Here is a 24,977-nt window from a genome sequence, read left to right on the forward strand (position 1 = left end):
GCGAACACGGCACGTCAGGAGGAATGACGTAATCCACTAGCAGCTCTGCGAAGACTTCGCCAATAGTAAATAATTACCGACCATAGAATGCGGTGCTTCAGTAGCCAGGAAGCTGTAAGGGCTATAGAAGTCTTCAACTGAGAATGTATCGGCCTCTGGAGCAACCACAAAGTCAGAACCAGAAGCTGCTTGAAAGTGTATGCTGGGGTAGAGCACGGTGGTATACAAGGCAACATCCGAAACCAGACTTGGCGCGATCATCAGCCTGTTGGAGTTTGTTTCAACCAAAGTATAAGCCGCTTGACCCTTTAATGCCGGGACACAGGACACAGACTAGCCCTTCGCCACTCAGAGCAGCCGATAAGCGCGAAAAAATGTGTATTCATTCACCAACGCTGCACGCACATCACCATGGTTGAGGGTTCAAGATTTCGTTTTGTGTCTTCATTTTGGGGTCTCAGAGTAAAACCTATGGCTTTCCCGTTGTCTGTAGCTCTCTGTAAGTCGATGTTACTAGTGCCTCCTATGCGCTCATGGTTGTGAACGCTACCTGCCTCCAGTTCGATCCCTTCACATGACCTGTTGTGCTCGGATTGCTGCAAACCATTAATTCATGTCTTGTGATACTCTTCCTCTCATTTACATATTCCTTATCTGCTCTTGTTCCAAGCTGCGTTTTACTTCGCGTGTTCTCGCTGCTGAGGTGTGTGCTCTAAATGACTCAATATCTCGTCTCCAAGAGAGCTTTTCCTCAAGTCCTCCTGAGACCCACTTTGTACGAGGCCCTCTGAATCAGACGTTAACTTTTAAATCCCTTTCGCACAAGTTGCTACTACTCCTTCACGGCGCGCGTCTGTGCTATACGTCCGCAGACTACTTCAACGGGTCCAGAGGCCTTGAGGCCCTGCCTTTAGCAGCATCTCCGTAGGTAGCTTACTCAAACGTCTATTGGGACCTACGCTCACTCCTACTTCGTCAAGATTGGTTTCTAGGGGGGTTCATTTATTCTCTTCACTGATCCCTAGCACCCCCGTCCGTGATCAGTGTCAATCGACGAAGTGGCTGGTGTGTCTGCTCTACTCTGTTCCCTCGCTTCATTTACCTGTGACGTAGTCTGTAGTCTTTTCCATTGGTGCCTTCTAGATCACTTTGACCCTGCTTCCGCTCGTGCCTTTTGGGTCGCTGATGGAACTGTGTTAGCCACGACGCCTTGTAGCCTTGGACACTGCTGTGCTTGGTGGGTGACCTGCTCGGCGCTCCAAAGGCTCCCCAGGTACCTACATCACTATGCACGTGTTCTACGAGATTTTTGTTGGCTAGGGCTTAGTTACTCCCTGGCCACTTCGGAGTTGCCGTTTCCCTGGATCGGCCTCTGGCATCCAACATTCACTCGCTAACCCTCATTCTCCTCCTGCGATTAGTAGGCAAGACGTTGCCAATAACCCCACATTTTGTGCTTATTGCAGTGACTGATTTAAATCTCTACCAAAAAATTAGCATTTGGGCACTTCCAGGATAGGTATCAGGTGCATCTGTTGCACGTGTAGCGCCGCGTCCAGCATTTTTGGCCGGTGGCTGTTCTCACACCCTTGATCCGAGGACCAGCAATCCCGGGAGCCTTCTGCTCAGTAGTTCGCCCTGTGGGCGACTCTCCCAGTTGCGACCAGCCTCAAGCCTTTTGCTTGTCGGCCCCCTTGTACTCTGCTCGGCCATTCGCATCCGGCAGTACCCATCGTTGCCTGGTTAGTTCTGGTTTACTCTCAACTCTGGCTTGAATCTTTTTGTGCTCTCCTACAATATAGTACACTTTTTTCGAAATATCAATGCGTTGAGCTTGCAGAGTCTCCCTTCTCTGCTATCGCCAATTCTTGTGGTGCACCATTTACCACGTCAGAAAGAAGGCCCGAGCCGAATTTGGGCTTGAGCATTTCCACGGATTCTTCCTCTGCCGCTAAGATATCAAAAAACTTCTCAACCATTACTATAAAGTCTCGTGCTGACTCCACCTCTGTAGCTGCCTGATAGTAGAAACCACTGCCATGCACCCCTAAAAAGCTGTATTATCAAGTAATAGAAGTCTTTTCATGTTTGTCATAGTAGTCTTGTGCTCATATTCTATTCATGCGGTAAAACATGCAGGCTTTGGTTCTCATGAAGGCCGAGACGATAGCGACCTTCTCTTCAGCACAATTCAAAGCGTCGTAGTAATGAGCATGAGCCACCTTCTTGGACAAAAACTGCAAAGCATACATGGAGGCTTGCGCAACACGGTTCATCGCACTACTGCTTAACTTCAAAAAAAACGGAGTCGGAGATGGGTGTCAAAGCCACTTGCATCCATTTTTGGAAGCAGTTTTGCATTTTCATCATTTGGCCCTCGACGTTTACACCTACTGGGCGTCTGAGCAAGGCTGTGGGCCTCTCTGGGTCACCAGCTGACCTTAGCTGCAAGTCCATACGCGAATAGCCCGCTTCTGGGGACAAAGGGGTTTTTAGGTCAGCCGCAGGATTTTGGGGTGTGTTCCAGGAAGTCTTTCGCGTGGTACTGGCCCTATCAAAGGTGGGTAATCGTCATTTGGTTGAATGCTGGAGTTGGTGGCTATTCCCGTCTTATTCAAGCTTGGGCCCATTGATAGCAGAGGTGATTGTGAAGCTCAAATGTGGCCTGCGTCGGGGGTCCGGCAGCGGTCTTTGTAGTGGCCGGCTGCGCGGTCGCAGGAAGTTTGCCCAGCTGTAATACTTAGCAGTTTTCATGAATCTTGTTACGAATGTACAGATAAAGTTGAGGACTCTTCCATCCCGGGGAATCTGCGGAAGAATCTGGTCACACATCGGTTTTTTGGCTGTGGCTTGTAGTCCAGTCATACCTACAGTGGGAATGTGGTTCTTATCATCACCGTACTTCGTAGTATATGTATCATGTCTAGCGAAATGAATAGTTTGCTAACCTATGTGTCTCCTACACGCTTGTTACCTAGTTCTCTCTGAGCACCGCGTTTCCTCTGGGCCACCCCTGCACAGGGTCGCTGCAAGGTTCGGCAAAGTCGCCATTGCCATCCGCCAAAATTGTGCTAATCTCGCCGGATAACAACTATTAGGCGAGATGGATGGCCTTATGAATGATCTAAAGGCCTTGCGAAGTCCATCTACACCTCGAGCACGCTCCGCAGCTAAGAGACGAGCGGCACCAGGCAGCACCTCGGCTGGACTGTTGCCTCCCTCCGAACACCCAAATTACCGGAACCAAGTCGTCTAGTGGGGCTGATTGATGAGCTACAGTGCATTCCCGATTCTTCAGAACATGGTTTCGGTAGAAAGGGTCTCTAATGAGGGCTCACTGCGCGATTGTCCAGTAGTCCTCAAGTCGAAGACCACTTTACTCAATCCTCCTTAGAACAGTTGCAACTGCTATCCTCAAAGTGAATTAGCAATTTGTGCTTTGGTAACAGGCGCGCCTATTGCTTCAAGAAATCCCTTGTGATATACCTCTATGCTTTCCTTCCGGTGCACGTGCGCGAGCCAGACCCCAGAAGCGAAAACAAAAGAAATCGTTACCAAAACAACCCCTAGTTTGAAAAGGGAATCGGCTAATCTTGTGCTAAAGCCAACTGGGTGGCCGGTTATCTGGGATGGTCTATGTGTGCTAGCCAGAATTAGGGCTCCAGGAAAATGGCTTCCCCATCAGCCTTGTGGGTGTCAGTGCCGCTTCAATGACGAGCAGCTGGCTGAGAAACAAGCTTTCGTTATCTACCCATCTTCCACCCCTGCTTGGAGTTCATGCAGTATGCTTAATATGCACAATTGTGGAAGAGCAACACACAATTACAAGATTTGGTACAACATACGGACCCGCAGTTCTTGTCATGAAATATTTTTTTTGCATTATTATCCTGCTTATTATATTAATGGTCATGCATATGCAGTAAGCGTTCTCAAGGCCTGAGAACCCTGTAAGACTATAGGCGGTTAGGACCCATAGTGCTACAGGGGTAGGTGCTGGTAGCGAGCCTTTGCTTCGATGAAAGCAGCTGGACGCGATTATAGTGTTCCTCTGCTACAGCTACCCTCAGGTCCCATGGATGCCACTCCCGCCGCGCCACAAGCCTCCCACTCGCAAGCAAGCATTCTGCTGCCTGCTTCATCAGTCCTTACAACAGTTAGACTTCAGTATAGAGATTGTTAAATCTAACAATTCTCAAATATTAACCCCTCGCAGTTATATCCGTAACACCAAAATAGTTTTAAATTTCTGGTATCAATTATATTACCTTTGGACAAACCTCCGCGGAAAGCTAAGTAACTAAAGGGCTGCAGAGCCTGAGTCCTTAAAATGGTGCTGAAGCGTTTTCACGTGCCACGCAAGCAGCGGATTATCCGCCAGCAAATTTCCTTCAGCGTTTAATCTTTTAAAACTCGGAAAAGACCTCTTGAGTCAAAAACCTAAACAAACAATTATACGAAACAAAGTCGTCCTCGCTAGGTTTCGCTCAAGCCTTGCTTTGGGGATTTATTTACTAATGCGGCGGGGGTGAAACCACTGAGAACTTGGATGGGGTCCGGTGGCATGCACAATGCAGCTAAATTATGCGACGAAAGCCTATGTTTCTTCTTCTTAGTGTGTATCGTATGATTGGTGACTTTATTTCTTCTTCAATTACCTAGTAAGGATATCTGCTATGCCCTGGGTAGTATCGCAGGAGTGATCACACTTGTATTTGCTATTCTACCTGTCTAGGCCTGCTGGGTACCCCTTCCCTTCCTTCCGTTTTGCACCTCGCCGATGCAAACGCGTAGGGCAAAACTCGCAGATCTCTCACTTTCCTCTCCACATCTAAATGCCGTCTTGCCTTCCTTTCTCAGCAACAATCGTCCCACACCTGCCAATTGCCTTGAACAAGACATCCGTCGCGACCTGCCTGCTGATAGTTCTAGAATCCTGGGCTTGTGTTTCCACAGCGCATCACAGAGCAGGAACAAAAGTAACACTATCGTACCACGCGTGTCATTGTGAAAAGATAAAACTAAGCTAAGCAAGCCGAGGGCCTGCCAAACTCGATATTGAATGAAAATACGCTATATTGTAGCCGCACTTGGCCCTTTGAAGATCCCTACACCCAGTTCCGCAATCGCAGCCCATCGCTGCGTCTTCTGAACATACGGCCGTGATATACAACGAGCAGGGCCTACAGGATGTACAAAGCGAGAGTCTGTAAGTTTTCAGTTTGATCTGAGCCCGTTCGCATTACCTATGATAGCATTTCCTTCATTCCTTGTATTGTTTGCATTCGCTCCAGATGCCCCTTATGAATCCCTTCCAGCACCCCAGCGACGTCTGCATCCGTCCACTTCTTAGCGACCTCACGAAGCAGAAAATCGGTTATTAGATCATTCCCGTAAGCCTCTCCCATGGAACGGATTTGACTTGTCATGATTCCTGGAGAGATTGGAGGGAGCTCACCGAGCATACCCAACGATTCCTCTTTGGTCGTTTAAAGACGGCGGATGCAAAGGCACTCAACTCCGCTGCCACTGCTTTGTTGTTCTGATCCGCAAAATGATAGACTGAGAAGAATAAGGCCAGATTTTCAGCCCGCGCCTTGGAAATAAGCCTACCACCTGTAGTGGCGCCTGCTGCCAAATTTGCAACCGGGCAGCTAAGCATTTCAGCGAAATCCTCAAAAGAAACAGCACCTGCCCCTTAAAAAGCAGACAAGCCTTGTTGACTTCCGGTTGCGAATAAAAATGGAATATTTTTAGCTCCACACTCTTTGATATGAAGGTCAGACCTTGTACACGCCGCGTGCTCCCATTAATGACCGCAGTAACTGCCTTAGCTTGCAGTTCCTGTTCAGCTTAACTGTGTGACTTAGCTTTGGATTTAACAGAATTAGTGCATCTTTCCAAGGTATCCACAAACCGTTCTTTAACATCCTCGTATACGAATAAAGCAGTAAATGCCTTACGAGCGTCCTCTGTTGCATCGCCCCACGCACGTCGCAGCACCGCAAGAGCCTCTAGGGGCGTTGTTGGGAGTGGTACCACTTCTGGAGCACGTAGCACTTCGACAGTCTTTGGAGTTAGGACTGGAGAGGCGACTGGAGGTGGCACTGGATAGCTGATCTCAGGTGATGGTTTGACCGCTGGAGGTGACTTTTTTTGGAAAAAGAAAGCGGTCCCTTAACGCAAAAACGCTGCATCAAACGACCACCGCGAAAAGGAGAGCAAGCATTGCGCCGAGCCGTTGTTTAGAGCTACGCCGATCATCCGTATATCTCTCCTCTATATTTCAAAGCCTTTTTCGATGCTGTCCATGTCCTGTTCCCATTCCTCCTGCACTGCTACAGTCTCTGCATCCAGCACATCTATGGAGCCCACACCAGCCCGGAGCGAACTAATAGGATCTTTCAAAGGAGCCACCGTTCTCTCTTATAATATACTTCAAACAAAACAATACTAATTTGAATGGTCATGATAATCAAGTGTGCAGAAAAAGCTCGAAGAACAGCCTGAGCAGGGGCGCAGCTTGCGCTGTTGCTGTTCGTGGGAATTCCGAAAGCAGCATACGCCAACGAAAGAAGGTAAACGTACGAAATGGCGGGCGAGTTATGCAAGGAGACGTAGGGCATACGTCACGTAGAGGCAAAGGATAGTACGTCAATACTATACAGACATGCAGCTTCAGGCTGCTGGGGCACCAACAGCCGATGCTACGCAGAACAGGTTCTGAGGGCCCTAGCTCTGCGATATGTACCTTTGGTCATAGAAGGTACACACAATACTCAAATGATTGGGCCATTAGTGTTGTTAATTGCACGTGATTGCCCGAAATTTGCCAAATTCATATGTATGTGTGCCTTGGCATTGCTCTACAGGAATGAATGCTTAGCCTTTGGGCCCAAAGCAGGACGGGAGAGATGTGTATCCAAAAGTGCTATAAAAAGGGTCCATAAACCCCAATAAATGTGGAGGGCAATATGATATCGGCAAATTTCTAAGAATTGTGGTTGTAGATTCTTTGAGGAAATATCTGGTGCTCTCGGTCAGAAGAAGTGCTGGTGTCAGATCCCAGGTGGCTAGTGTGCTACCGCACGCCACTATGGTAAAAGTTTGTTGGGGTACAAGCTCCATTAGATTTATGTCAATCAGTGTTTGCTCGAATATCTGTGTTGCTTTTTGTAACAGCGCGTAACCGATAGGCGCTAGCTACCTCGAATCTTGCTACCTTCCTTGTTAGTAGTCCCCAGAACTGTGAAAACCGTAGTCATTCACAGAATCGTCAGCTTCGACGAGTTATTGTTACTAAGTGAATAACAAATCTGGCTTCCGGTCCATAAAGTTGCTTGTGTTCACTTCGGAGTGTGCTAATTTCCTAACTCAACCCAGCGCAAGCTCAACCGTGCTTGCTGGCTGTCTCGCTCCAGATAAGGTCTCCGGAGCCACTAAGCTCTAGGCTCAATGTGAGCATTACTGGAAGCTACCGAATACAAGCCAAAACACTTCAACCCTCCGGCCCTCTTCCCTCAGCGGGCCCAACACTCGGGGAAAGGGTCAGCTAGGTGCGCGTCCGTACACACGCTGGAATCACTCCCAGCATTCACAAGTAATTGCACACAGCAAATACCACACCAGCACGCAATATTGCATCTTGTTGTATCTAGCTAACATCACTCTGAGATACATGTAATATGAACAGATACGCCAACCAGTCAATTCTTTGCAAAGTCTTATCATATGTAGCTACGGTAGTAGAAAGCCTCCGAATATTCTGTAGCCCGCTACTCTGACTACGAAAAAGGTGTGGAAGCGCACTCTCTAGCTGTTTTATCTTATTCATTCTATGAACCGTGAGAAGCGCTGGCAAAAGAGTGGCTGAGCTTTTAGAAGGAAGGCCGATCGTGAAAGCGGCAACCACCATGCTGTGATGACATGGAAGTGGCACAAAGCAGAGCGAGACAATGAGAAATCAAGAGCAAGCAACTGCTTCAGGGGGTTTTATATTTGCGCTGGAAAATTGCCGTATAGTTCAATCGCATTGTTTGCGCACAATGGTTTTCTATGCCCTGGTGCTCTCTTCTGTCTGGAGTGCATAACAGAGTGGCAGCACAGACGTCTGAGTGTCAATCAGTCGATCTGAGAAGACATCACTGGCGCGTAAAAGGGGAGACTGGCGAAGCCCTCAGTCGCATAAGAGAGGTAGCGTACGTCACTCATGGCATCAGAGAGCTGAGGTGGAGGATGTGAAGTGGAAAAGGCAAAAAAAGAAACACAGGCAGGCAAGCAGGCTCCCAAAGGGCACGTGTCGTGCTGCTAACACGCTCAAGGCCAAATCTCTAGTTAGGGAAGCCACGGAAGCGGGTAAGGAAGCATTTAGGGGAAAATACTGATGGCAGGGGAGCAAGCAGGACTGTGCAATGGCGGCACAGGAAAAGCAAGAGGAAGATATTCTAGGATGCCTCGATAAATGCGAGCTCGCCAAAGAGAAGGAAAGTAAAGAGCTACGGAGCCTATGTAGCGGCAAAGCGCTCGAGCCACCGGCGTACAACACAAAGGCAAGCCTAAAACAAGGGGCGCCCGTGACGACACGCACACCAGCTGCTGAACCCTGTGATGTGGCTACAGGCCTTTGACAGCTTGAAGGCAGAGCCACCATGAACTTGCTCACGTAGCCGCAGCAACTCAAAGCACGCAGAAACTCCAGCGAAATACACAAGAACTCTCTAGACCGTCGCGGTACTACGCCCTTTATGCCAGGCCTACAGCAGCGCCAGGAGACCACTGCAAATTGCGCTTGGACCCATAGCAGGGCCAGTTACTGTTTACTTTTGTGCCTTCTGGCGTTCTACGTCTGATGCTGCTGCTTTCATCTGCGCGCAAAGTTGTCTGCGTGCTGCATGCGTAGCAACGCAGAGCCGATCATTGCTGCATCGTCCCTGCCTCGATTTGTTCACCCAGCGGCCTGCATGACGAGCACGGTTGACGCTGGTGATGCTGTTGGTGCTACCGCTGTCGTTCGAGCACCAGGCGCTCGGGCTCAAGAACAGTTGGTGCTTATTTCCGCAGATGCGTGGCTTGCCTACCGAATTCCGCCACAAAAGTTGGGTCCTCCCTACTGCTGTTGCACAGTGAGCTCCAACATTCTCCATTAAGCTTGCACGGAGCTTGAAGTTGAGTGCCTCATCATGGAGGTCTCAGATGGGGTGTCACACTTGATGGCAATGCATGGCTCGAGGCAGCCGTTGCCTGCTCGTCCACTGGCCATGGATTCATTGGGATGGCAAGCTTCCTTACCACAGCTTTCTGTTGTCCACCATGTGTTCGGCAATAGAGTGAGACAATTTTGTCTAGCAGCAGGCTGGCGGAACGCCTCCTGTTGATGGCAGTAGGCGGTGGCATACGCTTATTTGGCTGGCAGAGGCAGGCCTACAGGCTGATACGAACGCAGTAGCCTAACAGCTGGAACACAGGCATGACTAACAAGCCCAAAATATTTGTACGGATACTTTGAAAAGGCTACATTGACCAGGAAGGAAAGGCAATGCTTCGAAGATTTCACCAGCCAGATGGAGATGTACCACACTTTGTATCTCCCTCATGAAGTGAAACAAGTGTTCCTGGAGTTCTATTTGTTGAAGGGTTACGAATGCCAGTGCTGGCTCTATTTATGTAGTGGGTGGCTACTATCTGCAGCAAGTCTTCTTACAAGCCTTGACATAGGCCTACACCGAAATTAGCCCAACAGCAAGCATAAGAGGAGTTTAGAAAGCTGTAGCAAGGGCTTCTATCAATTTATCGGTTTTTCGATGAATGCAGAACTTTGGTGTGCAAGAATTCACAAAAGCAGTCTAAACCGTGCTTTGCTGTTCCATTGAGGAGCTCCCAATTTATCACGTCAGGTCATTTCAGCCTGGGCAGCGACTCAGACAATTAAACAACCTACCGCTGGGCCTTTCAAAAGTACTGGCGTACTTGAGTTTGAAGAGCCAATTAGCGCGACTATTGAGGCTTTGGCTCACAGATGAGCTGCTTTAGAATTCATAACGTACGGATGTCGGGGATGTATAAATCTGCCCTAACCTAAGTCTCGAGTAGACGCGAGAAATGGCTAGAAAAGCACGCGCTCCATAGCACCACGATGCAGCCCCCCAACAAGGCAAGTCTTTCTGCTGAGGGGCATTCGTCCATATAATCCAGAACTGCAAGCACATGCATGACGCCAAAGAATTCGCACAACAGGACTAGGATCAGTGGAAGCAAGCTACTTGGCGAGCAAAGAAGGCGCTTGCAAGAAATGCAGAGCCCCCACATAGGCTGACACGGAGTGAAGGGGGCCAGAAACAGTAAATCCACAGATTGGAAATTAACACGGGGTGTTGCTGTGCTGATACAAGTTTGCATTTATGGACAAGAGCTGCTATCGCTGCTTGGCACTACATGTGAAGTATATGTGTTAACCCGAGCAGGCGGTGCAGAAGGGCACTATGCATGTTTACTCGTAGGCGCAGTCCCCGGCATTAAGCTTACTGAAGAAAGGCCGAACGTAAGAATCGGCGAGGCTATGGTAGCTATCTTGTAGTTCAACCTGGAGCCGGGTTCTCATAGTCGGGTTAGTGCATTCTATGTTGGATCCGTGCACCCTGACGTAATCCTAGGTATGCCATGGGTGAAGCTAATGAAAAACGCACACGCGGCCACAGCTGCGCGCTATGGAGCACAGCGAGTCTGGGGCCACTAGCAGGAAGACACGTTTGGGTTTTTAGTTCGCGCTCTTTTGATTTAGGGTGGGTGAAATAGAGTGGCATTCTCAGCAGAGAAAGGCAGAGTCTCCATTCGGGCGGCTCAGCAACGCATTAACAGAAGACGGATCTCTAAATACCATCCATACGGGCTTCACAATAGCTTTTTATTGAAAGATTCGAATAAAAGTGCAGTTGAGATACAGCAGAAAGGGGCGAATATTATGGTGGAACATGTGGATGTGCCAGATAATGAGGAGCTGCCCGAAGGCTGGCCACCTGCTGTTCGTCTAGCGCACTGCTTTAAGTCAATCCATAGGCCATACTCAAAACATATTCTGTGGCTTCAGAAGCCCACACGCCATCAGGAAAATGTCTCTCGTCAGGCGAATGATTTGCTGAATAAGGCAAGTGCAGGAATCGACAAGTGCTTTTGCGCAATACCAGGTATTCCTACCAAGAGGACGGACGGTGCCATGTATGTGTGTTCGCTTTCAAGCTCCTGAACAAGATCGATGTAAAAAGGAAGCTTTCGGAGTGTTCTTGGCAATTCGTGTGACAGATTACGTGGAACAACAGTGTACTTGACATTTGACTACACCGATATCTTTGTACAAGGCCCCACTTACTGCAGAGCGAGACAAAATGATCGTTTGCACTCGTCCTCGCAAACTCGAGTATATCTGTAGACCTATTTTACGCGTTAACTTCCTTTGATCCTGCGACGCCATTTTACTTGGGATTTCATGAGGCTATCGAGGAAGGCTTATTGGCTGCTTGCATGGTTGACGTCCCAGCATGCCGCTGAAACTTTCAAAAGCACCCTCAACACCTATAGCGTGCGCCTCAGGTGTTGCGAGATAGGTAAAGGTATGCAAAAACACTCATTTGTTCGTGCCACGCGTGACCAGTTATAGTTGTGGGATTCCGTGATTTTACTGTGGAAAATTGAGGCATATCGGGCCAAAGGTAAAACTGATAAGCCATGGCATTCGCCTTTCCGCATGCGCAACGACTTCGTGAATATCTGAGCTTGCATTTTACTACACAGCTTGCATTCCTGGATTTGCGCGTATTGCTGTTCCTTCGACTGCTCTATTTTGCAAAGCGCCGTACGTGACCCGGACAGAGGAGGTTGGCGCCGCACCAAGAGCTAGTATTACCCGCCTTACAACTCATCCGGTTCTCCCTCAGACGGATAATGAGTGTCAGTTCTTCCTCATAACTGATGCTAGTAATGTCTTGCTTGGTGCTACTCCTTCTGACAGGCGACCACTTTATAAATACATCGAAACATTGTGTAGTATTCCCATCGCCTCACCGAAACGGAGAAGCAATATGCAATGTAGCCCAAACGACTCTATGTAGCGTGTAGGGGCCTGGATAAATCCCGGCATCATTTTTGATGGAGGTCATTGTCCTGTGGAGACCGATGCTTAGCCTTTGCTAGCCCATACACAGAGCTTTTAGCAGTTCGAGAACGTTAAAAGTGTTGGCTGGCTTAGGCGCCCCTAAAAGGGCGGCTTAAGATAATGTGTAGTAGACACTTTCTTAATATGATAGTAGAGGCGCTCACGCCCGAGCGATTCATTGGAGATCACTGCAGCTGCGCTTGTCCTTGATAATCGTTGGTTTCTATCGAGTAATGTGAATTGTATGCATTTGGTATCCATGATTAGCTACTATTGCCAAAATCCAGAATGGGAGAAACGGTGGAGCACAGCCACGTTGGGAATGTCCTGCTGCAGTTCAGAACAAAGTGGAAACTCCGTTGTTCTTGCAGTCCGGCTTCCCTCCTCAGTGCTTTTTTGCCCAGAGCACATGATCATGCTCTTCCATGCTATTGTAGGATCCACACTCCAGTGGAAATGCTCTCACAGTCCTTCTGGTGGCCTGGGATGCGCTTTGCGGAAGAGGAGATGCAATGTCATATCCACATCGCCAGCACCTGAAGCAACAAATTTCTTTAAAACACGGACTTTTGCAAAGTCGTCCGAGCTCTGATGCACGTTAACCTGATCTGACCATGGACTTTATTGTTGGCATGCTGGAGGTCATGGGTCAGGATAATATCCACGTGGACACCGACAAAACTTAGCAAATAGGCCCTCGCTTGCTTCAGCTCTATGTTTGACTCATCTTTGAAAGCTTCTCCAACGCCGCAGAAGTGTCAGTATGGATAGAGACCCACATCTCCTAAGTGGATTCTGACGTGCCATTATGACGTGCCTACTTACTGGCAAGAATATAGCCGCTTTGGGCTATCCTAAGGAGGGTGGGTGGACTGAGCGCATCAACCGCACTGTTCTGCAGTACTTGCCTGTCTCTGACCACACAAATTCAATTGCTTGGTTTGAGTCTTGCTTGAATTTGAGATGTTTCATGACACGCTAGTTTAATCGTTTAGCCGTTGCTGTCCTGCATCGTTGACTTACGCAGAGAAGCTTGTCTCCGATCCGGGCCTGGATATAGTAGGCCAACGTCCGCCGCCTCCGTTTGCAGAGGAGGGATTAAGACAGAAGCTGAAGAGTGCACGATAGTGTATGCGCAAAACTCGAGAGAGATAAGCAGTGTGCCATGATAAGTGGCAATCGGCTGCGTGTTTCAACCTCGGAGATATGGTCTTGCTGGATCAGCAGGCATAATGAAATGCACTGGAATGTGACCAGGCGAAAATGCTTGTGGAAGGGTGGCAAGGATCATTTGGCGTCTTCTGACAGACCGTCTATATTTGCTACTCGATGTATTTCCCATGAATGAACAATATCATGATTAGATTCCCAAAGAATTTTCAGCCTGCGAGGCGTGTGCAGGCTCTGCAGTGGAGGCAAATGACTCGTATTGGCGAAGGACGCGCAGGGAGCCATGAATGTGCTGGATTTCACGACTGTAGAGCACTGAGACACGGTGGGTAGAAAATTCTAGTGAAATGGGGTGGGAACTGCCAACCTAAGAGGCTGACAGAGGAGCAGCCACGGGCTTCATAACCTGCCGGAAAAATTTGCGGCTTTGTTGGAATTACAACGCTGGTCGCCATAGGCAGCATCTGGTTCCCTGACAATTGCCCTTCCGAAGCACTTGCTAGGTCTGAAATGGCTACTGTTATCTCTGGGTAATGCCTGATAAGTTGCCGTGTATTATTGTTTCGGTGTTCTCTGTACTCAGATCTATGTGCAGGCCCTCTCAGCTGTGTGGTCTCCATTTTCTTCCTTATGCCTTTCTATGTGGAGTTTCAATAAACTGTGCTTCATAACTAGGCTATATTTGCATACAAAGATTCTCTACGAGGCACGGAAGCACTGCTGGGCTTGTGTCTTTATGATTCTTGCTACACACTTCATTAGCCTTCTGTTTTCTCTGACGACAGTGAGGCATCCCGCCGCTTTGATCGTGTGGGTTTGGTTCCTCGTTCGGACTACAGTATGTGTCTTTCTTTTTTTTCCCGTCGATTTTGCTGTAGCAGTAAGAGCATACCTTGCTTCTCTGCTTTGCACTTTCTTCTCATTTCTAAATGCCATTGGGTGGGAAGCCTTTTGCTGAGTTGCACGTAGGTGGTCTCGGCGTGTGGGTATGGCACAAGAGGGTGTATACGTCAAGTGAGGAGGAAAGAAATAACGAGCTAAGCTACAGTTAAACACTTTCTACTACACAAAATTTATTTGAATGAGAACCAGTACAGAATCGACTAATTGGTTTCGGTGTCCATTTACCATCTTTGTTGCGGAGTACTCTTAGCTCAATTCCTTTAAGATTCAAGGCTGTGCGTGCCCGTTAGATGCGATGTGTAAGTAGCTGTGAATGCTGGGAGTGCAAAGAGGGTGCAGCAATCCTCACCCTAGCTGTGCCTTTCCCCTCGTAGGGAATTCTGATAAAATATGCGAAGAGGGAAGGGGGAAGTGTTTTATGAAAACTACTCAACAGCTCTGCATTAAGTTTATAGTGGATTCGGAGTAAAATGTCACCCTACGAAGGCCTCAATTGAAGCGTTTCTTGAGTACTATGGCAAATATGGTTTACTGATAGCGCCCAAGTTGGGGAATCAGCTCTTCAGTTATCAGCCAAACTCTAGTAAAGCTCTGCCTTGTCTTTTTCGTGGTACCAGCCTTAAGATTAAAGCAAAAGCAATAGCCAATTGACGACGGTGTGTTGCTGCACATGTTTTTGTTGTAGTTGCTGCTCACTTGATACACTGCCATCCACCTTATATGTGCCCTTCAGATTTCTCTGGCACTAAAAGGGGTTATTACCGCATAACTTACAAAGAGACACATCACTAAAATTTGGAGGAGATGCGGGAGCCAGTTTTTCGAAGCGCCTGTAGAGCAACTACGCAGCAGCAGCAACTACGCAGCAGCAGCAGCAGCGGCTGCTGCAGTTGCTACCGTTGTCTGCTGCAGGGGTTTTGATCAGTTAAATCCTTTAATTTCTGCGTTTTGACGGGGTCTTGAATGCCATTATATGGATGTTAATCCAGCTGTCACCCTCTCCTACTCTGTTTCACACAAACACCCCAAACACCCGCCTTCTTTCTCCAAAATCCCGAACTAAGGGCTCTGTGGGCGTCCCCTCTTACATTGTGCTCGGTAGCATTCTAAATCTTCTTGTGCTTCTTCCTCTGCTCAATCTTCCTCTCCTACCTGGAGTTCCTGCGCTCTGCCTTTCCGGCAAACTCTCAGTGCCGCAGCAGCTGCTTCCCTTGGTTCCTCCTCTATCTGCCTCCTCTGCCACGTGCAGTCACTGCTACCCCCTCTCTGCCCTCGTGCTGCGTCTCCCAATCCTTGCACTATTCCCCTCTTCGGGTCTCCAGGTGGACCCTGCCGCCGCCTAGAGCTTACGGAGTGGGGGCCCTATCCCGTGCCTCACACCTGGGGCCCTGAGCCGAGGAGGGGCCCCCGCATGTTCCTTCAGGCCACGCGCCAACTGTGTCTGCAGCAGTCAAGGCAGCTGGGGAAACGGAAGCCGCCCGCATGCTTTGGAAACAATAGCATCTTTTGCACGAAAACTGTGGATATCATCTCTTGGTGCATCTTCCTCTGCTAAAGTTCCCCCTCTGGTGCGGCGCGTCTAGCTAGCCCCCTTTCTGACTTCCCTAGTAGTATACGGACAGCGGGTGGGAGGGCTTTCCCGCCTTTGCCTCCCAAATTAGCTCCATCTGTGCGTCCCGGCGTGTGTAAGGGGCGCTTACTGTACGCAAAGAGGAGACGGAAGGAGACAGCAGGAGTATGTACCAGCCTAGGCCTGCAGCAGGCGTTGGGCGGCCACGCCCAACAGCTGGAATCAATAGCAGCACCAACAACAGCATCGGTGGAAGTGCTGCTTCCGCTTCTGCTCAGAGGCGGGGATTTGCTGCCGCGGGGAACCTTGTAAGAGGGGTACCCAGCGGAAGTAGCACGTCTGCCTCGACAGGGAGCGCTTTAGCGGCTCCTCCTGGGCCCTCCGGAGGCCCCTCAACAAAACCGAAGACACTGGATGCTCTGTTGGGCTCAATTAAGCTTCGTGACACGCCCTCAATTCGTAGTGTTCCTGTCAGTGCAGCGGAGGGGCCTCCTGGTGCCCTGCAGCAGCAGGGAGGCGCGAGTATTGGGGTGGTGGCTACAGGACTGTTAGCAGGCCTGGGGGCAGGCAGCTCACCAGTTTCAGCGGCAGCGAAAGTCGTGGCTGCGTCAGCCGCCGATCTGTCCGCTGCAAAGAGTGCCAGCCCCGCTGCTGCTCCCACGCGGCGGAGGTGGGAAGTTCCTGCTACTGCTTCTTTAGCAGAAGACACCGGAAGCAGCAGCAGCAGCAGCGGCGCGCCTGCAAACGCCTCTGGCGGGCAGCAACAGCAGCAGCAACGGCGCCTTCCGCATGCAAAGGCATCCCCACTGGTGCTTCAGGGGCTCGGGGCCACCACCACCCCAAACAGCCTCGCTGCTGGTTTCTTCACACCCGCGGCTGCTCCGCCCAAGGACGATACTCCCGTCACGGCTTCTGTTTTCACCAGGAACCTCTCGCACCAGCAGCAACAGGAGCTTCTGCAGCGCCAGCAGCATCAGAAGCCCACTTTGTGGGGCCTCAAGCGGGTTGGACCTGCAGCAGGAGGCGCAGCGGCTGCTCCCTCGCCACCAGCGGGGCAAACAGGAGCAGCCACGAAGGGGGAAGTGCACGCGAAGCCGCAAGCGGATCCCCCCCCCGTCTCAGGGGGGGCACTCTCTGCCGGCCTTGCCTGCACTTCTGCGGGCTCATTTCCCGACAAAACTCCCGCCAAAGACCTCGAAACGGCGGCACCAGAGGCGACGCAGCAGGAAGAGGAGCAAGAGACGGCAGTCGAGATGCCAGCGGCCATCGCCGGGGTGGTATATACGCTGCAACAGCTTTTGGCAATCCATCTGCAACAGCGGGAGAGAGATGCAGCGGAAGTGAGGGCTGTAAGGGCGCAGCAGCGCCCATCTCATCCTACTGCCTTCTTTGCGGCCTCGCTGGAGTCTCTGAAGTTGCCCCAGCCACCCTCGCAGCAGCAGCAACCACAGCCGCAGCAGCCGGCTGGGCATCCCGTGCGCGCAGTAAGATGATCGTAGAATACTGTAGCAAGTAGCCTTTTTGAGCAGTCACCGTCCGCTAAGGCGCATGCGCGATGACGTCCCTGTCGCATAACACCCTTATCCGCTGGCATCTTCCCACTGCACTCCACCGCCAAGAGGCGCTCAGCTCAGGGGCTGCTCTGCCGCACGGATGAAGGCAGAAGCTGCCGTTTTGGGGAGATCCTTAGACGAGATGCAGAGGCTAGCGCAGCAGGGTCTCGCATTTAGACACTCGCGATGCGCGCGCCCTCGTAGTAAAAGACCCTTGTGTTATGACTGTGTGCATGTGTGCATAACTGTGTGCGTATGAGAATGTGTATATGTAATAACTGTGTGTGTATGTGTATGTGTATGTGTATGTGTGTGTATGTGTATGTGTATGTGTATGTGTATGTGTATGTGTGCGTGTATTACGCAAAAGCAGGCGCCCCAACCTGCAGTCGGTGATCGTGCTACTCCGCACTTTCGTGGAGGAGACCAGCAGCAGCAGCAGCAGCAGCAGCAGCAGCAGCAGCAAGCGCTCGGCCAGTGGCCTCTTCGGGGGCTGCAACAGCCCCCTCAGGGGGATCCAGGAGGGTCTCTGGATCCAGCCGAGCCCCTCAGCAATCCTCAGCAGTCGCAGTTGCGGGAGGACCACCGCCGTCTTCAAGAATGTAAGAGCATGTTGTGCCTAGCGTGGGTCGTAGGTGCCTTAGTTGGTTCGTGCGATAGAGGATCGCGCGTTATTCTGGCATTTTCTACGCGCAGTGCAGCTCACACGCTGGTACGTAGGAACACCCGTCGACAAGGGTCCTGAGTTGCGTCTTGAGTGCTTCTTTATGTGCGGATGCCGCAGCGCTCGCGGAGGGCACCCACGGGTCAGGAGACTTCTCGAGCGCCTCAGGGGGGGGCCCTCCTTTAGGGGGGGGGCCCCCCTCGCGGGCCCCCGTTGTGCAGGCTTTGCCGCTGCGGGGGACGCGGTCTGCTGTGGGTGGTGGAGAGCAGGAAGGGGCGCTCCAACAGCAGCAGCAGCGACTTCCGCTAGGCCGTCGCGTGTTTGGGGACGCGTCTGATGTGCACGAGGGCCCCCATCAGGCAGGTGCTCCCCAGCAGCAGGGGCCCCCGCCACACCATTCGCAGGGGGGCGACGCCAGCCGGCGGTTGTGGGGTCGGGGCGCTCTTGTGCGGGGGCCCACTGAGGCAGACACCCCGGCGAGTTCGTCTTCTGCCCGGAGTTTGGACTGGCCGTTGCGCTTTCCGAGAGGAGAAACGGCAGCACCCCTTGCAGTAGACGTGGCAGAAAAAACCACAATAAGGCCCCCTAGGAGTACCCCTTCTTGGGCTTCAGGCGCGGGTGAACCGCACGGAGAATTAGAGGGAAGGCAGCAGCACAGATTCAAAGGAGACAGCGACGCGGTGCATGCAGATGGGGTGGAAGCAGCAGCAGCGGCGGCAGCAGCAGGAGGAGGAACACCTACTCCGGGCTGCGGTGTATGGGGCCGCACGGGGATTGCTGCTAGCCGCAGCAGCAGACGCGCTTCTTCCAGGGATATCCCGGCAGACGAAGGCGTGGCAACTTCAGGAGGTGTAGGAGCTGCTGCAGTTGCTGCACTTGGTGGCTCCAAGCTGTCGAACGCAGGAGCAGGCCCTATTTCCAGGATGCAGCAGCAACAGCGGCAGCAGCAGCGGCAGCAACAGCAACAGCAGCAAGGGCCTGAAGCGAGTGGGGAGGGCGAACCGCCATCTGCCGATGGTAGTGCCCACGGCGATTTGCACAGTGATGAGGGAGAGACAGCAGCAACTGCTGCAGCTGCAGCGAGTGCTGCTGATGCTGCAGTCTACGATGCTGCGGAGAAACTTTCCGGGTTGTATGCGCAGCAGCAACAGCCTGCACCAGAGGTTCAACGAGGTGGTCACAAGGAGTGCTTCGACATTGACTTCGCTTCTGTTTCTGCGCCCCCCCTCTCGTCTGCTCCTCAAGAGGGGCGACAGCAGCGGGATGTGGAGGACTCAGAGAGCGGCCTTTTGGGGGAGCCTTCCCGTATTGTTTCTTTGGATAAGCAGCGCGACACTTGGGCTCAGCACGAGACTCGCCAGCTGTTGCTGCAGCACGCAGAAGAGCAGCAGCAGCAGCAGCAGTATCAAGTAAATTCATTCTTCAGTTCTAGAGGACAAGAGCTGTCTCCGTCCGTCGCTGCGTTCTGGGCAGAAGAACCAATTATCAAGCGCAAGCCTAAGCAGCAGGCCCAGCCCCAGCAGCAACAGCAGCCTCTAAGTCTGCTGCAGCAGCTGGGGGAGGATTCAGCCCGTTCTTGGCCTAGCCTTGATCCAGAGGTACGATCTTTTGTCGATCACCAGCAGCAACAGCAGCAGCAGCAGCAGGAGCCGCAGCGGGGGTCCTCGCTGCCAGTGTGCAACTTCTCTAGAGTTGAGTCGCTCTTGGAACGGGGGCAGCTGGCAGGCGAGCTGCAGCACATGCAAGACAGGGCACTGGCAACAGGTGGCATAGCCGCAGCAGCGCTTGGCTCTGGGGCATCAGTTAGCAGCCCCAGCAGCAGCAAAACGAAGGAATCGCTAGATGATGTATCTGCAGGATCCTTGCAGCGGCTACTCGCCAGCGAAATGGATGGCGAACAGTTGCATGCCTTGGCAGCGCACGTTCACTCCCTCCGAACCAGCGGGCCTGCACGCGCTGCTGCTGCGGCTGCTCTGTCGCAATACATGGCAGCAGCAGCAGCAGCAGCAGCGCAGCAGCAGCAGCAGCAACAGCCTATAGGCGGTACACGGATACCTGTGCCTATTGCTGGGACCCTCACATCTGCCACTACCGCAGTGCAGCAACAACAGCGCCAAGACAACTCACAAGGAGACACGGAGCTTCAAGCGCCTTACACCCTCGCACGCCTGCGCCAGCAGCAGGCCCTGCTGCAGCAGGCACAGCAGGAGCAACAGATGCAGCAGCAGCATCAGCTTCCACAGGCTATAGGGCCCCCACAGAGGGCCCCCATTGCTCCGGGGCCCCTGGGCGGTCGCTCGGCAGGTGCAGACTTATTTGCGACCACTTTGCAGCAGCAGCAGCAGCAACACCAGCGCGAGTTCGATCTACAATCCCTCTTGGTGGGGCCTCCATTAACGGTCCCTCAGGGGCAACAGGAGCTTGGCAGCGGCACGGTTGACAGCCTTTTAAGCCTTTCTCAGGGCTCCCTGAATATCAACAGCAGCATCTGGTACTACCGCGATCCGAGCGGAACTCAGAGGGGTCCCTTTAGCGGTAAAGACATGCACAGTTGGTGGCAGCGAAACTACTTTTCTGATCATCTCTTGATGCGTTGGGGGCCTAATATGCCATGGATACCCTTTGGCCTAATATACCCTGCGGGGGGGCCCCCGCCGTTCACCACGCTCCCCGATATCCAAGCCGTGCAGCAGCGGCTCCTGCAGCAGCAGCAACAAACCCAAAGGGAAAGGCTGATGCAGCAGCGGCAGCATCAGCTGCAACAAAGACGGAGACAGCCGTCCGAAGGCTCTGCTACAGCACCAGCTGCAGCGCCACCTAGTTTCCGACTGTGGGAAGTAAGTTGCTCTGTCCCTTCTGTGGGTCTTAAGGCTGCGCCTTCTGGTGCTCACTACGGGACGTTTCGTTGTTTTTGTGATGTGTGCTGCAGCAGCCGCATCCGATGGGTTGGGGTGAAGGCACTGGAGGCACTCTTGGCGTTGACTGTGATGGGGGAGCCTTTGGACTTGGCGATCCTCTGGCGCCAGAGAGGGCCTCTTCGGTGACTCGTGCTCCCGACGACCTGACAGCTGCAGTCGCACAAACGGCAGTCGCCACTGCTGCTGCAGCTGTTGGGGGTGAGGACGCAACTGCGTGGGAAATGTGGATGCGGCGGACAGGCCTGTCGCTGCAGGAACAGCAGCAACAACAGCAACAACAACAGCCGCCCTTCTTCATACTACAGCAGCAGCCGTCAGAATCCCTTCATCGGCCTCAAGTGCCAGCAGCCCCTGGAGAGCGGCAGCAGCAGCAGCAGCAGCAGCAGCAGCAGCAGCAGTTGCAGCTGCATCACGGGCTTGCGGGCCGTACGGCCCAAATGACGTCTACACTGAAGAATCTCCTGGGGATTGGGGGGCCTCATGGCCAGCAATCAGAAGAGCATCAGCAGCAGCTGGTGGAAGAGGAGGAGGAGCTGCAGCAGCTGATGCAGCAACCCATTGGTTCACTGGCCGGAGCGCAGCACCTGCACCAGCGGCAGCTGCAGCAGGAGCAGGCTCAGCACGAACAAATAAAGCTGCAAATGAAAGAGCAGGATCAGAAGCAGCAGCAACAAAAACAACAAGCGGAGCAGGGTGATTCTCCTTCCTCACATCCTAGGACCTGGTCAGCTACGGTGGAAGAGTCGTGCCGACAAGAACGACAGAAGAAGCAGCAGCAGCAGCAAGAGAAGCAACAGCAACAGCAGGACAAGCAGCAGCAGAAACAGGGGGAGAAGCGGCAGCAAGAGAAGCAACAAGAAAGGCAACAGCACGAGACCAAGCAGCAGCAGCAGCAACAGCAGCGCCAATTGAAGCTGCAAGATAAATCGCAGCACAAAGTAACGCAAGACAAGCCTCTTGCCGGCAACAACAGAGCAAAGCCAGCTGCTGCTATGGCTGGTGCAGCTGACTCAGTGAAGGGCGGCTGGGAAGTTGCGGGCCAGAAGAGCCAGCGCAAGAAGGAGCAGCAGAAGCAGCAGCAGGAGCCTAAACAGCCCGAGTCGGACTCAAAGGCCTCCAAACAGCAACAGCAGCAGCAACAGCAGCAGCAACAGCAGCAGCAACAGGGGAAACGTGGGCCTGGGGAGGGCCCCTCCGGTGAGCAGCAGCGACGCGCCGTGATGGGTGGACCGGCACCGTGGGTGTCTGTTGCTGCAGCAGCCGCAAGCAGACCTAATGTCACGCTGAAGGAGGTAATGGAGTTACAGAGTGCTGAGCAGTCGAAGGAATTGGAAGAGAAGAAAAAAGAGGAGGAGGCGGCAATGCAGGCAGTAAGGCTATGGGTTGCGGTTGCTGGTTTCGCTGCTGCAGACTTGGACTGCCACATACCTTCCTTCCCCTTCTTTCTTCCCGCTTCTGCTTGCAGGATGTTCTCTCATTGCGGGGATGATTCTCTACGTTTGGTGTCGTCCTTCGGGTGTGTTGCGTGTTGCCACAGCAGCGCCAGCAGCAGGAAGCCTCAGCCGCTCTTATGCGTTGGGCTGTTCCGCAGCGTAAAGACAACGATGGACCATTGGGATGGGGGGCCCCCGGGGCCCTGTTAGTGGGTTCTTCTGAGGACTTCCCTGACCTGATTGAGGGGGCCACAAACAGCCACAGTAGTGGCTCAGGGACCCCTGCTGTAACCCCGGGTTCAACAGCAGCAGCAGCTGCTGCTGCTGCTACCTCACCTACTGCTGTTCATGAGGGAGCTGTTGCTGCGGGAGGCAGACGGGCTGGGGCTGGTCCAAAGGGGAAAGTGAAGGGGAACACGCAGTCTCTGCAAGATTTTATTGCTGCAGCCGCACAGAACAAAAGGGAGGGCTCGACTCTACCCTTGGGCGGCACAGCCTGGGCGCAAGGGGCCCCTAAGGGCCTCGCTGCTGCTCTTTCATCGCCATCCCCACTGCAGCAGCAGCAGCAACCGCGAACTGCTGCTGGAACCGCAAAACGCAATGGAGATGCAGCGCCTAGGACTGCGGCAGCACTTCCTGCAGGTTGGTTCTCGATATCTAGCGACGTTCAGGAGTAGCGGGGTCCCAAATTTGGGATTTACATTGTCACAAGGACGTGCAATCTGTGGGCTTGTGCTGCAACAGGTTCTGGTCGGTCAGCTGTGGAGGAATTTCCCTCTATTCTCGAGCCCACTCCAGGTAAGGACTTTGTAGAGTCGCTTTTCGACGGGGCTGCTGGCTGGTGCTAGGTTCTGTCGATACATTACTACACACTTGCGAGGCCTTGATTGATCATCTTGATGGCTAAACATTGTTGCCGCATTCTTTGCAGACGTGGAGACACCCAAGCGTCCGACTGCTCAGTTGCAGGGTAAGGTGTCGTGGCACTGGAAGGCGGAAAAATTTAATGAGAATCGGGGGCAGGGCATCAGGAGCGGTTGGGGAGCAGGAGAGCAGAGTCTTCAGGTCAAATCTTAAGGGATTATCAGAGGCAGGAACATCGATGCCAAACACAGGGCGTGACTTCTTTTAATGAGGCTGCACACAGGAGGGTTCCTCACGGCACTGGTCCTTTTGAATCTGAGAGGGTATTATCAAAGGCGTACTGTGACTGCTTTGCATCTGGCTGCTCCAGAATGGAAGGGCCTGCTAGCGGAGTGTGAGCTGCCGCTGGATTTTCCAATCTTGGAGTACTTAGCCACCATGAACGTAAGTCTCTCGGTCCAGCTGAATAGTCCTACACCCCAACACATTTTCTGCTTCACATGCCGCGGCGTGTATTACAGTCTCTGCCTTTCATCCTCCATTAATCCACATTTTGGATATCTCAGTGCCTGCCCTGAGCATCTCCCCCGATGTCCAGTTAGAGGGAGGGCTTACCCAAGTAAAATCTTGCTTCAATCACTGAGAGGAGGAGCATTTGTGTGACGATGCGCAATACAAATACAAAGCACCTCTGTCGGCTTGCAAAGTTTTGCTTCCCCTTTTGCTCTAGCTTGAACGGCTCTCTAATTGTAAGACGGGTTGCGACGTTGAATCTTAAGGTATTCGTGATGTCGCGAATTTCGTGGTGTGCGAGCGTGCCTCAGAATCCACTTGACGTGGAAGACTTCTTATTAGAGAGCTTCCCTGCCCACAAGCATCTCCGCCTCTTCGCTGAAAACTTCGTTATGACGAATGACAAATACGCAAAGAGGCCTCAGGAGGAAAAAGGAGGGGCTCCAGGTGCGTTATTTTATTTTGCGGCACATTGTGCTTATCCTTTATACACGTGGGTGTAGCGACACCACAGAGGGCATGGTATAGGCGCGTTAGGGGAAAAAAGAAAACATCTGTAAGCAGTGAAGGACTGGCTTTAGATCTGAGTGTTTGATGCTCTGCTGCTCACTTTCGAATTGAGCATGTTATGTGAATCCGTTGCGTAGCGGTCAGCGGGGAAGCCAGTCAAGGGAAGGGACGGTCTCGAAAGAAGAAGGCGCAGGGCCGGCCTCTAGACCCCTCGTTGCTTGGTAAGTGGCGATTCTCAATTATTTGGATCTTTCAAGTCCTTCCTTGCATCTTGTATACCTAGCTCCTCCTTTGTATTTTTCCAGGACCCATTTCCTGCTCCTCATTTGTCTGCTGTGTAGCATGCTGCCTTCCTTTGAGTGGGATGTTTTCCGCTTTTCCACATTTTTGTCTGCCTCGCCCCCAGCTCCTCTGATAGCGCTGTGCATTCACCGTTACTTTGGGGGGGTGTTCTACGCTGTCGGGAGTCTATCGCTCCGCTCTAGGTGGCCCTCACCCAAAGCGCATATGTTCCAGCTCTCCAAGTAAAGGCGCTCGACCATGAATTTCGTTGTCTTGCGACGCAGGTTTCTCAGTGAAAAACAGCCGTTTCAGTCATGGGCCGCTCGAGGGTGCGGACTAACAGATTGGAGCATAATTATTGGCTAATCCTCTGTGTTGGCTGTGAAGAGGAGTAGGACCGGTTTCTTTTGGGGCCAAGATTAGTACGGCGTCTGCTACAGTAGCGACAGGTA

The 24,977-nt window shown here is 52.2% G+C and overlaps 1 protein-coding gene across 1 annotated transcript; it reads left to right on the forward strand.

Annotated features, from left to right (window-relative positions):
• The first annotated feature begins 15,955 nt into the window (after window positions 1-15,955).
• On the forward strand, window positions 15,956-24,865 carry LOC34621636. The gene is made up of 10 exons (XM_026336950.1): window positions 15,956-17,272; window positions 18,365-18,930; window positions 18,994-20,011; window positions 20,935-22,293; window positions 22,470-22,998; window positions 23,288-23,326; window positions 23,591-23,664; window positions 24,045-24,180; window positions 24,381-24,464; window positions 24,810-24,865. Exons 1-10 carry the CDS (start codon window positions 15,956-15,958, stop codon window positions 24,863-24,865), a joined length of 5,178 nt encoding a protein of 1,725 aa, XP_026192735.1.
• The last annotated feature ends 112 nt before the right edge of the window (window positions 24,866-24,977 follow it).

Source organism: Cyclospora cayetanensis, unplaced genomic scaffold, assembly GCF_002999335.1.
Source record: "Cyclospora cayetanensis isolate NF1_C8 unplaced genomic scaffold, CcayRef3 CcayRef3_contig_156, whole genome shotgun sequence".
NCBI classification, from domain to species: Eukaryota; Apicomplexa; class Conoidasida; order Eucoccidiorida; family Eimeriidae; genus Cyclospora; species Cyclospora cayetanensis.

What these genes read in the sequence shown, in the direction of transcription:
- LOC34621636 (XM_026336950.1), top strand. Translation starts at nt 15,956, where the DNA reads ATGTACCAGCCTAGGCCTGCAGCAGGCGTTGGGCGGCCACGCCCAACA. An exon ending in TGCGGCAGCACTTCCTGCAG is followed by an intron (nt 22,999 to 23,287) that starts GTTGGTTCTCGA and finishes CATTCTTTGCAG; the next exon opens with ACGTGGAGACACCCAAGCGT. An exon ending in TCTAGACCCCTCGTTGCTTG is followed by an intron (nt 24,465 to 24,809) that starts GTAAGTGGCGAT and finishes CTTGCGACGCAG; the next exon opens with GTTTCTCAGTGAAAAACAGC.